This window comes from Tamandua tetradactyla, chromosome 6 (assembly GCF_023851605.1).
Source record: "Tamandua tetradactyla isolate mTamTet1 chromosome 6, mTamTet1.pri, whole genome shotgun sequence".
Lineage (NCBI taxonomy): Eukaryota > Metazoa > Chordata > Mammalia > Pilosa > Myrmecophagidae > Tamandua > Tamandua tetradactyla.
This window is the reverse complement of record NC_135332.1, coordinates 13,226,919-13,240,240: the sequence shown is the minus strand read 5'-3', so window position 1 is coordinate 13,240,240 and position 13,322 is coordinate 13,226,919. Positions and strand designations below refer to the sequence as shown.

Genomic DNA, 13,322 nt, shown 5'->3' with positions numbered 1-13,322 from the left:
TTTATAGCCTTGCCTTAATTTGGACATTTTCATGGACTTAGAACTCTAAATTTACAACTTAATAAATTCCCCCTTTTAAAAGCCGTTATATCGCATTCCAGCAGCTTGCAGACTAACACACCCACTTAGAATGGGTGGGGTCACATCTCTATGGAAACAGCCTAATCAAAAGGTCCCATCCAATAGTAGTTCTGCTTCCACAAGACTGGATTCAAAGAACGTGGCTTTTCTGTGAGTACATAACAGTTTCAAACCAGCACACTGGGCTAATGGAGTCTGCGTGTATGCACGTGTGTGAGAGTGTAAATGTGTGCTTATGTGTGGGTGTGTGTGTGTGCACTCTCAAGCTGCAGGCATTTCTAGCTAGGAAGGCTGTGGCTGGAATTCCTGCTACAAGTTCTTTCAGTGTTTTATGTAACTTTGAAACCAGGATGGGACCATACTTTCCCTTTTCCTTCTGGGATTGCCCACTGACTTGAGAGGCAGTTTTCCCCTAGAATCAGGCAGATAGAGCCTGTGATTGTGGGTTGGAGAACCCCTACCTTTAGCATGCAGGAGCGGGGGTGGTTGCTGGCGGTCTCACCCACTGACTGGGTGGGCCCTTAGCAGAGAGGGCTGAGGGAGCCCACCTACCTCAGCTGCATTGTGCCCATTTATCACAGAACCTGCTTATTTGGGGAAAATACTTCCATGCCGACCAGAATGGGATAAACAGTCTGCACTGCCTAATCCCTTTCCAATGTCCTGCCTCCTTACATTTGCAGAGCTTCTTAGGTGGTCAGTGATTCCTAAAACCCCAAAAGGGATTTGTTGCTAAATTATTAGGTTCCCCAGCACATAGGCCTTGTCCCCTTAAATACTATTTGTCACATCTTAGCTACCAGATGCTTCCCTGCTTGCTGTTGTCTTTGGAATTGGGTGATTGGTCTGGCCATGCTTTTGAAGCCATGGAATGTCAATGCATGGTCAGAAGCATCTCCATCCCTGGAACAGAGTTGCAGGAATGGACGAGGTCAGCGCTCTCCATTAAGGGCCGAAGTATTTTACAATCTTGCCTTGGTAGGCAAGGCAGAGGGATCCCTGGGTTTTCTGTCTTCATCAGAATAAAGATGGGGTTCTCTTCTGATGGCAGGTCCGCTTACCTAGCAAGAGCTCACATGATCTGTTCTTTGACCTCATCAATCTCTTTACCTCCAAACTAAGAACTGCCCACACTGGCTGGGTGGACAGAAAGTTCGGAGAGCAGACACAGCAGCTGCCTTGCCCCTCTCCCATACAGGTTCTGCCCCTGGGCCTGCAAATTTAATCCTTCAGATCCAGAGCCAACCCAGACATGGGCAGTAGTGGCCTGTGGGGAAGGGAGGGTTGGCTTAGAAGCAGAAGTCTGGGCATGGAGCTGGCACACACAGCATCTTCTGTGCCAGGGAAGCCATTCTCTCCTTTGTTCTTTGTAGGAACATAGGGATCTGATCTATGATTGTTGAAAACTAAAGTGAGTTGAAATTGACTCTGTTTGATGTGGGTGTTTAACAAGATGTCTTCACTCATCATTCAAAGGTGTGGTTGTGTTAGTCTGTCCTTATTCATGCAAACAAGGAGATGCCTCCTCTGTTTTGGCTAGAGTTGGGCTCTATTCTAAGTAGACAGCAGTGACTGTTAACAGCTGGAAGAGAGCAGATTTATGGGTCTTTCCCTGTATAAATGGATCCCAATTTGAGACATTATTATATGCCCAAATAGCACAATGACAAAACATTAATTAGGAAGTGATTATTTCAATTACAGAGGGATTCATGTTTAGTATCTTCAATTATCTGCGTTTCTTAATGACATGACTTTACTGATAAGAACTTGAGTTTAAATTTAAACTTAAAGAATTAAATTTAATTCTTCAGAAACACCTCTATTTTTTTGTTTTTCCCAATACTTAACTTTGTTCAATACAAATAGCAGGATCAGAGTTCACGTTAGAAAAATACATTGAACTACTTTCCCAAGAAATTTACTCTGAGTTGACCATTTATACCCTTTCTGTATGTAGATGTTGCTAGACTCATTGGGGACCCCATGGCAATACCTGGCTAGTTGTTCCAATATTTTGCTTAATGAACATAATAAAAGACCAGAGTCCCTACCTTCCTAGTTTCCCTTCCGCTAGACATCGGACATCAGTGATCAAAGACCAGTCAGGCAGAGGAACCAGCATCTTGTGGGCTGGTCTCCCCAGAAAGCTCAGAATGAGAACGGAGACAGCAGTTCTGCCCCATTGTGCATCTAAGCCATGAGCCAAATGCAAGTCTTAGGGCCAGGAATTCCCTACAGGAGTAGTGTGTGAAATTACTACCTCTCCCAGCTTAGTGACAGTCTCCAGATGGACAGGGACAGAAGAGGAGTCAAAGCTGAACTCGCCCAGCACCCCTGGAAGCTCCTGGTGCAGTTGGGGTGAATGTGCTCCTGGCCCCTGGGGGTCCCCTCTGACTGCAGGTACCAAAAGGTGGCTATTTCTCTGTCTTTCAATGAGTGATTTAAGACCTGGGAACATTACACACAGGAGGTTCAGACTAGAACCAAACCCATGTTTAATGTCTAAGTAGCATCTGGCCTGAAGGGGCATTAAGAGCCACCCCGTCCATTCTTCTTAACCCACTCCTACTCTCCCCATGGCACTCATTGTCAACTGGGGGCAGCTCTCCACCTCCAAAGACCACTCCTCATCCAGGAAGACTATTCTCAACCTTCCCTCGACATCTCAGTGGTATGCTTTAAAGCCAACTCCCTCAACAAGGGTTTTTCCAACTTGCCAAAACTTTCTGGCTGCAACCAGAAAGTCCTCTTGTTCTGCCCTCAATGGGGACAAAAGCAGGAAACCAGCCCATTCCACATCGTTTCTCTATTCTTGTTATCGGATGGTGGTGGTGGGTGCATTTACTATGTATTAAGTCCCATGTCAGCTGCTGCCTTTTAATATTTTTTAAGTCAGAGAAAATGTGGTAGTGCCATCCCTCGTTCCTGATGACATTTTCCAGACCCCTTTTCGTTGTGACATCTAGAATCGATACCATCCGTTCTTAAACCAGAGACTGACTGGGGGTGGCAAACAGCTCAGAGCCAGGAGATTTAGTGACACCCACAAAACCATCCCAAAGTGTAAAGAACCAATGGCTCGTGAGCAGGATGGAGAGCTACTTCAGTTTCCTGGTACTTGCCGTCATCATCGCTGCTCTGGAGGGTAGAAGTCTGAAATCAAGATGTTGACAGCCACAGTCCATCTGAAATCTATAGGGGCAGGGCCTATAGCCTCTCCTAGCTCCTGGTGTTTGCTGGCAGTCCTCGGAGTTCCTCGGCTGTTAAATGCATCACTCGGCGTGTCTTTCTCTATACAATTCTCCCCTTCTTGGAAGGACACCAGTCATATTAGGTCAGGACCCACCTAATCCAGTTTGGCCTCCTCTTAACTAATCACATCCTCACAATTCCATTTTCAAATAGAGTCACATTCCCAGGACTGGAGTTTAGGACTTGAACATATCTTTTGGGGGGGTAGGAGGTGAGGAATACAATTAAACCCACAATAGGAACTGTGGCTTCAAGACAGCATGCAGATAAAACACCAGGGGCTTTTAGGGAGTCAGGAGCCCACCAGGAACTCTGAGCATGAAAAAGCCATTCATCGGCTACAGTAAGAGATGTGTAGAGTCCAAAGGAAATGAGAGCCTGTAATGGGTGGAATTATGTACCCCAACAATCACATGTTCTTAATATGTGTCCTTGTGGGTATGAATTCAGTGGAAATAAGACCTTTGAGGATGTTATTTTTCATTAAGAAGTGGCCAACAGAAGCAGGGTGGGCCTTAAACCAGATTACTAGGGGTCTTACAAAGAAAAGAAACTAACAGGATCAGAGAAGGCCACAAGAAGCCAAAAGTCAGTGGGAACCAGTAAGAGAAGAGAAAGGAGAGGGCATCTCCGTGATGTGATCGGAAAGCCAAGGAACCCCAAGCACTGCCCACAGCCAGCTCCAGAATGTTGCATGCAGTCTTGGGGGAGAAAGCAAGCCTTGCTGATGTCTAGATTTTGGACTCCTCCTGGCCTCAGAACCATGAGCCAATCAGTTCCAGTTGTTGAAGCCAATCTGCCATGTGGTATTGTCATAGCAGCCTTGTAAACTAATTCAGAGCCCCACAGGAGTCAACCCAGGTCTGTCCATTTCCATACAGCCATGTTCTTCTTGCTGAGATCAGCTAACAGCCAGGGCCTACGCACCAGGGGTGAGCTGCCCAGCTGGGAGAGGCAGGATGTCCCCCATTGGCTCACAGCGACTGCTGTCCACAGCAGCAAGGGCACAGCTGACCCAAGGTAACCAGACTTCTCAGCTTCCCCCCATACAGGCGCCTCCTTCCCATCCACCCCCTGCAACACCCCTGAGGGTCAGGCCAAGCTGAAATCACCCAGATGACAGTGTTTGGGGGGACTGCAGAGGTTGTGGCAAAGACTTGCAAATGCCACCCCGTGCCCTTATGAGCTGGTTTGCCATCATTTAAAAGAGAACAATACTAACTTTGAATTGCTCTCTCTCCTACTATCTACCTAAACTGCAGGTGTGTTCTAGAATAGTTTGAAGGTTTTGTATTATAAGTACCCCTCCGCGGAAGGAAGAAGGAAACCTAACCTTTATGGAATGTCTACCACGCTCTAGGCCAGTGGTTCTCAACTGTGGTGATTTTGCCCCCCCAGGAGATGTTTGACAACGACTGGAGACATTTTTGTTCATCAGAACGAGGGTGGAGGGGTGTTTGGGGCATCTTAATATGTAGAGACCAGGGGTGCCGCTAAACATCCTTCAGTGCACAAGACAGCCCCTACGACAAAATGTCAAGAGGGAGAAACCAGCTCTGGGCCTATCATGTGATTTCACTTAATGCCGCCATCCCAGAAGCAAATCATTGTTATCCCTTCTTCTTCTTCTTTTTTTTTTTTTGTGAAAACATTACATACCATGTTTTGAACCCAGGCCTGTGTTACTCTGAAGTCTGTGCCCTTTTGTTATTCTCTTCCACAGCCGACAGTCAGGAGGGATGGGGAGAAGGAGCAAGGTAGACACACCCACCCACTGCCCCCAGAAACGCTCCACCTGGGCTGGCTCCACTTGACTGCTCATTTTTGAGTTTGCCCTCAAGACTTTGCCTCCCTCTGTGCTTCAGCTGAGCCTATAAATCCAGGCTTGATAGTTTATATTCCCTCCCTTTGCACCTAAGTTAATGGCAGAAACTAAAAAGAGCCATTAGCTTACTAGTAATATTTCAGTCACTTTGGTTTCTTGTCTTGATTACCTTCCTAATTTGCACTTTCGGTGAAACACCTGGGGTGTGAGCTCCAGGCAGCATTTTTCTTCAGTTCTTTTTCCCCCCAGCTGCTTTCTTTCTCCCATCTGTGGCTCTGCTGCGTCTGCCTTCATTCTCCTGTGTGTGCTCCTGCGGCATGTAAATTCGTCTTGGTTTCTCCTTGGTGTAGCTCTCAGGTACTGCTCCTGCCTCCGGACGCGGCGCCAGTTACGTTCTGTTCCCCCGTTGCCTCTTCTTCCTCTTCTCGTTTCTGATCCGAACGGGGAGCCACGTTGGAGGCCTCATGAGACTGCTGGAGCTTTGGGGGAGGGGGATTTTGTGTTCCCCTCCCCCAGGGCTGCTGCGGTAGGCGAAAGGGCACAGAGGGAGGAAGTACTTATTTACACACCATTCCAGAGTGTTCCTGGGTGTCTTGTACTTGGCGTGGCCAAGGCCTGGGGCAGGGGAGGGAGGTGATGACTCACCCTCCCGGGTATCTCTTCAGGGCCCAGAGTCCAGCTGCCCGCACATACCAGCCACAGCTGCCTCACAGGCCAGGTCGGGGAACCAGGCAACAGGATCCTCGGAGGGAGGGGAGGTTCAGCACTGGCCCTGCCCCTCGCCCCCTGTGTGGCTTTGGGAAGACCCATTTTCCCAGGATTAACTGGAGCTCCCCTCCCCAACCTCCCAGAGCAACTGTGAGCATGTATAAGCCTTAGGGCTGGGCTGCATGCTAAATAAGGGGCATCCGGGAGCTCTCCTGTGGCTCCACTGGAGTGGGCATCGTGCATCCGGAGGCTGGGACCAGGAGCCTGCATGCCACTGTTTGGTTTGGGGAGACCCCCACATGCCTGGTTTCTGACTCAGGCAGGGGCCTGGGGGTTGTGCAAGTTTTTCTCTGGGGTTTCCTCAAGATCTAAAGAGCTAGGACATTGTATCCTGGGGTTGGTCATTGTGAGAAATATGGGAAGATTTTGGTAAGGAATCAGAATCTCAGATGTTTCACCAGGAGCTTACTGTGCCCACAGCTACCCTGTAAATTCCCTGCAGGATATTATAGCCCAAAGGAGAAGGTGAGACTAAAAGGAACACTCCAGGCCTGAGCAGGGTCTTCAGGCTCCAAACCTCATAGTGATTTCCTGGCAAACTAGGTAGATCACAGGTGAGCCCTTTCGCCTTCACATGGGACAAGCCAAAGTAACCTCGATTGTCCCAGATGCCTGCTGAGCTCAGCGTTACTATCCAGGGTCACTGACCTACTCCACAAAGGATATGAGGAAATGAAGGAGGCGGTTCAAAGACAGGAAATCCCTAAAGAAAGCAACACCCTCTCATTCAGTAGATGTGTACCTCCTCCCTCTTCATTACAAAAGTTCCACCTTGGTCCAGAAAGCCCTTGGTCTTGACCAGTATTGGTAATTCTACCTCCTGTTTGGATTGAGGGGAATCCTCAAATTCCCCCATAGATGTAAGAGAATGTCATCATATTGTCCTCTCAACCTTTTGGTTCCAGGCCACAGGGCCAGTTCCATTTTTCCATTATAGCCTTTACCTCGCCACCAGATGTTTGCCAACCAGCATGGTCCTTCCACATTTGACCATGATCAGGGTGATGGTGACCTTTGGTAAGCTCATGGGTCCCACTGGAAAGGACTTGGAGAATCATCTTGTCCATCTCCAAGCCTTCAAACTGGACTTCAGCCACACCATGTCATGGTCCCTTGGGGGTTTCCATTTGAGAGTGGTTCCTTTGGAAGCTATGACATTCTTCAAAGAGAAGCCATTAAAAGGTGCATTCTGGTGGTGATGATTCTGCCGCTCCCTCCTATATTCCTTGCAACAAGACTCTAGTTTATTCAGAGGGCATCTAGAGATCCCCTGATCTCAAGGAGGATGGACCCACCCTCAGCCCCAGTGAGTATCAAAACTAGCCTGAACCTATCATGAAGTCTTGGTAGTCTGAGCCTGGGGCTGGCATGAATCTTGGGGTGGACCCCTGTTCCAGTTTTGGCCAAGAAGATAGGCGAAGTCTGTACAGAAGGGCCTCTCATCCTAAATAATGAGACAAAGACCTAAGTCAAGAAAGGTCTTTGCCTTTTTACCTTCTTCCCGTCTAGGGTACAGATGAAATGCCTGGAGGTAGAGCAATCATTTAGCAGCTATGAGGACCAAATTGGTGAGGATGATGGAGCAAAAAGACAGAACCTGGTTCTGAGATGACATTAGTGACCCACCATATCAACTCTGAACTTCTTATTGAATGGGCTAATAAAGCCCTATATCTTTAGGTCAGGAGTCATCACACTCCTGTAAAGGGCCAGGTAGTAAATATTTTCAGCTTTGTGGGCCACATACAGTCCTCGTGACAACTCTGTTGCTATCACCTGAAAATAGCCATAGACAATACATCATCAAATGAGTGTGACGGTGAGCCAATAAAACTGTATCTATGGGCACTGAAAATTGAATTTCATGCAATTGTTATACCGGGAAATATGGTCTTTCCCCCCCCCCAACCATTTGAAAATGTAAAAATCATTCTTAGCTTATAGACCATACAAAAAGAGGTAGCAGGCCAGATTTGACCCAAAGGCCATAGTTTGCCAACCCTTGATATGGATTTTCTGTTACTGGCAGCCTAGTGTACTCTTACAAGACATGGTAATGGTGATGGACCCTATTGGAAAATTACTTCTAACCCTTCATGCTTTCTTTTTAATGTGTGTTTCAGAGGGTCTTGCTGTTGGAGTTGGATTTGGGGCTATAGAAAAGACTGCATCTGCCACCTTTGAGAGTGCCAGGTAAGCCAGTTCCTTGTGCCCTGGGGTGTGGCCCTGCACCAAAGAATGCTCCAGAAATGCTTGGTACCTGGCTGGTTCTAACATCTCAGGCCTGGATGGCCTTGTTTGTGCATAATCATTCAGTACCCACAGTCCCACAGGGACAAGACAGGTGGTGGTGTGGGGAAGAGGTGAGGTGAAGCTCACACCTGAGAGGGGTTACTCCATCAAAGAAGCAGGTTTATGTCAAGTTGTTCAAATGAGCTTTCTAAATGAACTATTTTGAAAGCAAAACGTATATACTTGCATGCTGTTCTCTATGCTCTTTAAATATATGAAGACTACAGATGAGAAAGTATAACAAAGGCAGCATTTGACGCCCTTAACTTCCCCCTCCTTATGGAAGCCTCCCTTTTGCTTTAACACAGAGTTCTCCTGGGTCCCTTGTCTCCCACCCCCTTTACACCTGCTCCCCCTAAGGCACCTTTGTAGGCTTCTCATCCTATAGTACTTTCTTAGATATTGATGCCCCCCAGGGATCTGTCTCCAGAACATCTTTTCTTCTCACTTAGCCACACTTCCCTGGTCAATCTTATCCATGCCCATGACTTTATTTTCCATCTATTTGCTGGTGATGTGCAAGTCTGTATCCAGCCTAGATTTTTCTGCTGAACTTCATTCCTCTGTCAGGGTGCCTTCTAGCCAACTCTACTTAGGCATTTCACAGGAGCCTCACCCTCAACACTTCTAAAGTTGAGCTTTTTCTCTCCATCTGTTTTCATACTCCTCCTTCAGTGGGCCCTGTCACCATCATGAATCTGATTGACCACGCCAAACTCAGCTGCCGTCCTGGACTCCTCATTTCCCTTCCCCTTCCACAGACACCGAATCGCTGGACCCTGCACATTCTCTCTCTCTTCCAGCAACACCTGAACTGAACTGGACCTTAGTCAGGTCATAGGATAGGGATCACAAGGGGTCTTCTCCTCTAGCTGTCCCAGAATTGGGCTCTCCGTGGTCCACCTATGCACACAAAGCCATGAGTTCTAAAGTCTCCGGACTGAAGGAGGACAGAGTAGAGCCACCCACCCAAGGGCTGGGAACACTAGGGCCCTCAGGGGACTACGATGTATTAGAATGAGTGGAGCTGATCAGATGAAATAGTGAGAATGGACGTAAACTTCGGATAGACAAAACAAGCCCTATTTAAAGGCATTTACATTCACAATGGACTTAAAAACAATTCAAGTCAAACTCATGGCCCAAGAACCACTGGTTTATGACCCCCTGGTACTAGCTCATGCAACTGCTCCAGTTTGGTGTGATACTAAATATTTTTTTACCCAAGGAAATGGCATCACCTCCTTTGATTATCAGTCCTATTAGCCGTAACTGTCAGGAAATAATTTCTTACCTTTCTTACCTGTCTTTGTTTCCAGGGGCTGCCATAACAAAGTACCACAGACAGGGTGGCTTAAAATGATAGCAATTTATTATTTTCCAGTTAGGGAGGCCAAAGGTCTGAAATCATGGTGTTGGCAGGGCTAAACTTCCTCTGAAATCTGTAAAGAAGAATCCTCCCTTGCTTCTTCTAACTTCTGGTATTATCAATCATCCTTGGCTTTCCTTGGCCAGAGGCTCCATTCTCTCCCTTTGTTTTCTCCTCTGTTGCTTTCTGTGTCCAATTTCTTCTTATAAGGATACCAGTAATATTGGATTAGTTCTCAGCCTTCTCAAGTTTGGCCATATCTAATAATATGACCAAAGATTCTATTTCCACATAGGATCATGTTCACAGGACAGAAGTTAGGATGTCAACACATCTTTTGGGGGACACAGTTCAATCTATAATACCACCCTTCACTGGTTTCCAGGCGTGTGTGGACCTCTCTATGTCCTATTATATTCCACAAGGATGGTTGTTACATCGCCTCCTTGAGTCTATTTCCACAGCTGAGGTAGGGTGGGGTCCCTGGGTGCTAACTGTAGTCATTGCCAATCACTGAATTCTAAGACGACATGTCAAGGGGTATGTCTTCTCCACCAAGCCCTGATCATGTGTGTGGGCTGACCTGTTGTTCTGGGTTGAAATTCTCCCAAATTCTCAACTTCTTACCCCTGCCTGGGAGACTCACTTCCTTGCTGGATTCCCAGCATTATTTGGAAAATGATGCTATTGAGAAAATCAAATGAGACAGTAGATAGGAGAGGGCCTTTAGAATGTAAGAAATGTCACCCGGGAAAGGCTAACAGTGATTCATAATGCCCTCCAGATTCCTCGCCTAGAATTGGGTAGGGATTGGGGAGTTTGACTCTTTGCCCCTTGGCACAGCCATTTTGATCCTGGCTCCATTGGACTGCGAGAAACTCCCGAGTCAAGCAGTACCCAGGAGGCCGAAAAGGCTGGAGGGGTTGACCTTGTCAGTGTTCAGAGGCCAGGTCCCCCCCCAGAGCACAGAAACCACACATGCTCCGGAAGGTCTGTGCCCAGCAGTGACAGCTGGGCCCCAATTATTGTACTCGCAGGCCAGGCATTCATCTGGTGGCACCATGATGTCAACTTCAGTGACCCTCTATTTTGTCACCTGCACTGTCTACTCATCTTTATAAGTATTTCTGGAGAAAGTGGAGCAATAATACCCCCAATCCAGCTTTTTCCTTCTCTGACCAAACAGATTCTCTCTGAGTTCTAGAAACTTTCCAACAAGATCCCCTAAATGGGATTGGTTTGGGGGCAACAGGCCTCAGTATTTTCAGCCTCATAAAATCCTTGACTAATCAAGCATGACTGGGGGGCTTTATGCCCCCCATCCCACTCCCCATCACAGCCTCTGGGGCAAAGTTGTTTGAGCACTGCTGCCATTGGCACCCAATCCACTGAGTATCCCTGCACTGAGGCTACAGAGGGATGAGAGGGAAAGAGCAATCTCCCTCAAACAGACCCTTCCCTCCGGCCATTTTCCCCACTGATTAATCAGTATATAATGTGAGGTTTGGGTCCCTCCTTTCCAAATGCCTGTGATTGTTCACTAGGTTTATAAAATACAGAATCCCCTCTGGCATGGCTTGTTAGCGCTCTCTGCCCTTGGCTCGTGGTACAGATCTGGGTTTCATGGGAGGTCGGGGAGTAGAGGGTAGTGGAAAGCAAGAACTTCCCACTCAAGTAGTCAAAAGGGAAAGGCACTTAATGAATGGTGGGCTGGAGAGGCAGAGCCCTGAGTCCTACAGGCTGTAGAGAGCTCAAACAAGTAACTGTAACACTGGGGCCAGAGTGCCACCTGTTCATGCAGTGAGGTTAGGGATGCTTCTTCCAGGTGTGTCATCATGCTGGGTGCTTTTGAACAGGTGTCTGTGCCCACGTGTAGGGCCCGGACAGGCAGGCTCTCCAGAAACAGGAAGTGGGTTGCAATGGTATCCATGCACTCAGGCACTGTCTTCCCTTAGATTACCATCTTCAGTTCCAGGATGAAACTTTGGCTTGAAAAATTGTGCTAAATCCACCCACACTTGTTCTCAGTTCACTCTTCCAAGAGAGGAAAGAGAAGGAAGTTAAGCCGTAAGATAATTAAAGTAGAATTAGAAATTGAACTGGCAGCTCTGTTATCCGAGCTGCTGGTGAAATCACGTCCCCAGGATTTAATAGGGCAGTGGGAGGCAGGAACCACCATGGTTTGGCATGCCAAGCAGAGGGACTCTGTGCGTCTGCTTCCGATTTGTTCTTAATCTCCCACCCTTATTTAGCGCTTGATGATGGTGCCTCCACAGAGATGGCCGTGCTTAGCTTTCTTCTGAGCTCTCTTGACCTCATTCATTCATTCAGTTACCCTTTATTGAGTATTACTATGTGCCTCATGTTGTGCTACTCACAGCCAAAAACACAATAATTGGTATGATACAATATTTGCCAGAAACTTAAAATTTGTCAGTAGCACTTCCTTAATGTGGTGAACCCAGCTGGCATGGATATTCCATTACAAAAAAAAAAAAAAAAATAGCTATGGGGCCATAGCCAAGGGCTAAGAAGAAGAAAGAAATGCCAGATGCTGGGAATAAAGGGAGAAATGAAAGACAGAGTGCTCAGTGTTTTCAGATTCTGAGATAGGTCCAAGGGACTGAAAGGTGGACTTTTAAACCTCATGAACTAGCCAGAGACATGGCCTTGGCCATAGATACCAGGGAACTAAGCCTGAGCTTAGCCTGAAGGTCAGGGCTTGCAGCAGCAGCAAATCAATAAACCTCCATCTACTGGTCCAGGAACTTGGCATGGAAACTTGTCCTCTCCTCTGCATATCAGAGAGGAATGTGGTATATGGCAGAGTGGATTCTCTGCAAGATATTTAAACCCTAGACCTGCACCACACATATCCATGCACTCTTATCTTGTGCCAGAAATCCCAAGTAAAGAAATTAACAAAATACTGGTCTTGAACAATACAGCCTTTACAATCTAGCGGGACAAGCAGAGTCCAGCCCTAGGAATATTTCCACAGATCAAGCACACCAGGTGCTCACGGGGACAGTGTGTGTGCATGTGTGTGTGTGTGTGTGTGTGTGTGTGTGTGTGTGTGTAATGGAGACTGTTAGTATAGATAGGTGTACACTAAATCAAAAATTAAAATAAAGACAAACCTCTTAAAGAAATAAGCCACCATTAAGGAAAGATAGAACTTATTTTTTTTAACAGTTATATTCACACACTATACAATCCATCCAAAGTGTACAGTCAGTGGCTCTCAATTTGACAGCATCCTCACTGCTCAAAAAAAAAAAAAAAAATTCCATACCCCTTATGCCCCCATATTAGTGTCCCTTAGCATTGGTATAGTACAAGAGAACACTTCTAAAACTAAAAGTAAGAAAATTATATGAGCAAAAACAAATTCAGGTGCAAAATATCTGACCAGCATTCCCCAAAACTGTCAAGGCGTTCCAAACAAGGAAAGTGTGGGAAACTCACAGCCTAGAGACGCTAAGGAGACAGTGACAACTAAATGTAAAGTGGTATCCTGGATGGGACGGTGGGACAGAAAATAGACATTGAGGAAAAGCCAAAACTTTTGAAATCTGGTTAAGCTGTGTAGTTTAGTTAATGGGAATATGCCAGTGTTGGTTTCTTGGTTGTAGCAAATTCACTATGGTAATGTAAAATGTTAATAATAGGAGAAACTGGGTTTGAGTTATACAGAAACTCTCTGCACTCTATTTGCAATGTTTCTGTATG

General features: G+C 46.7%; 1 protein-coding gene across 8 annotated transcripts in view; it reads left to right on the top strand.

The window, feature by feature from the left end:
* SLC39A11 (solute carrier family 39 member 11) overlaps window positions 1-13,322 on the top strand; it is a 453,311-nt gene that overhangs the window by 365,370 nt on the left and 74,619 nt on the right. For all 8 annotated transcript variants that reach the window (XM_077163701.1, XM_077163699.1, XM_077163698.1 and 5 more), the window contains one exon: window positions 8,053-8,122. In XM_077163701.1, coding sequence (XP_077019816.1) covers window positions 8,053-8,122 — 70 coding nt within the window. The remainder of the gene's footprint in view (window positions 1-8,052; window positions 8,123-13,322) is intronic.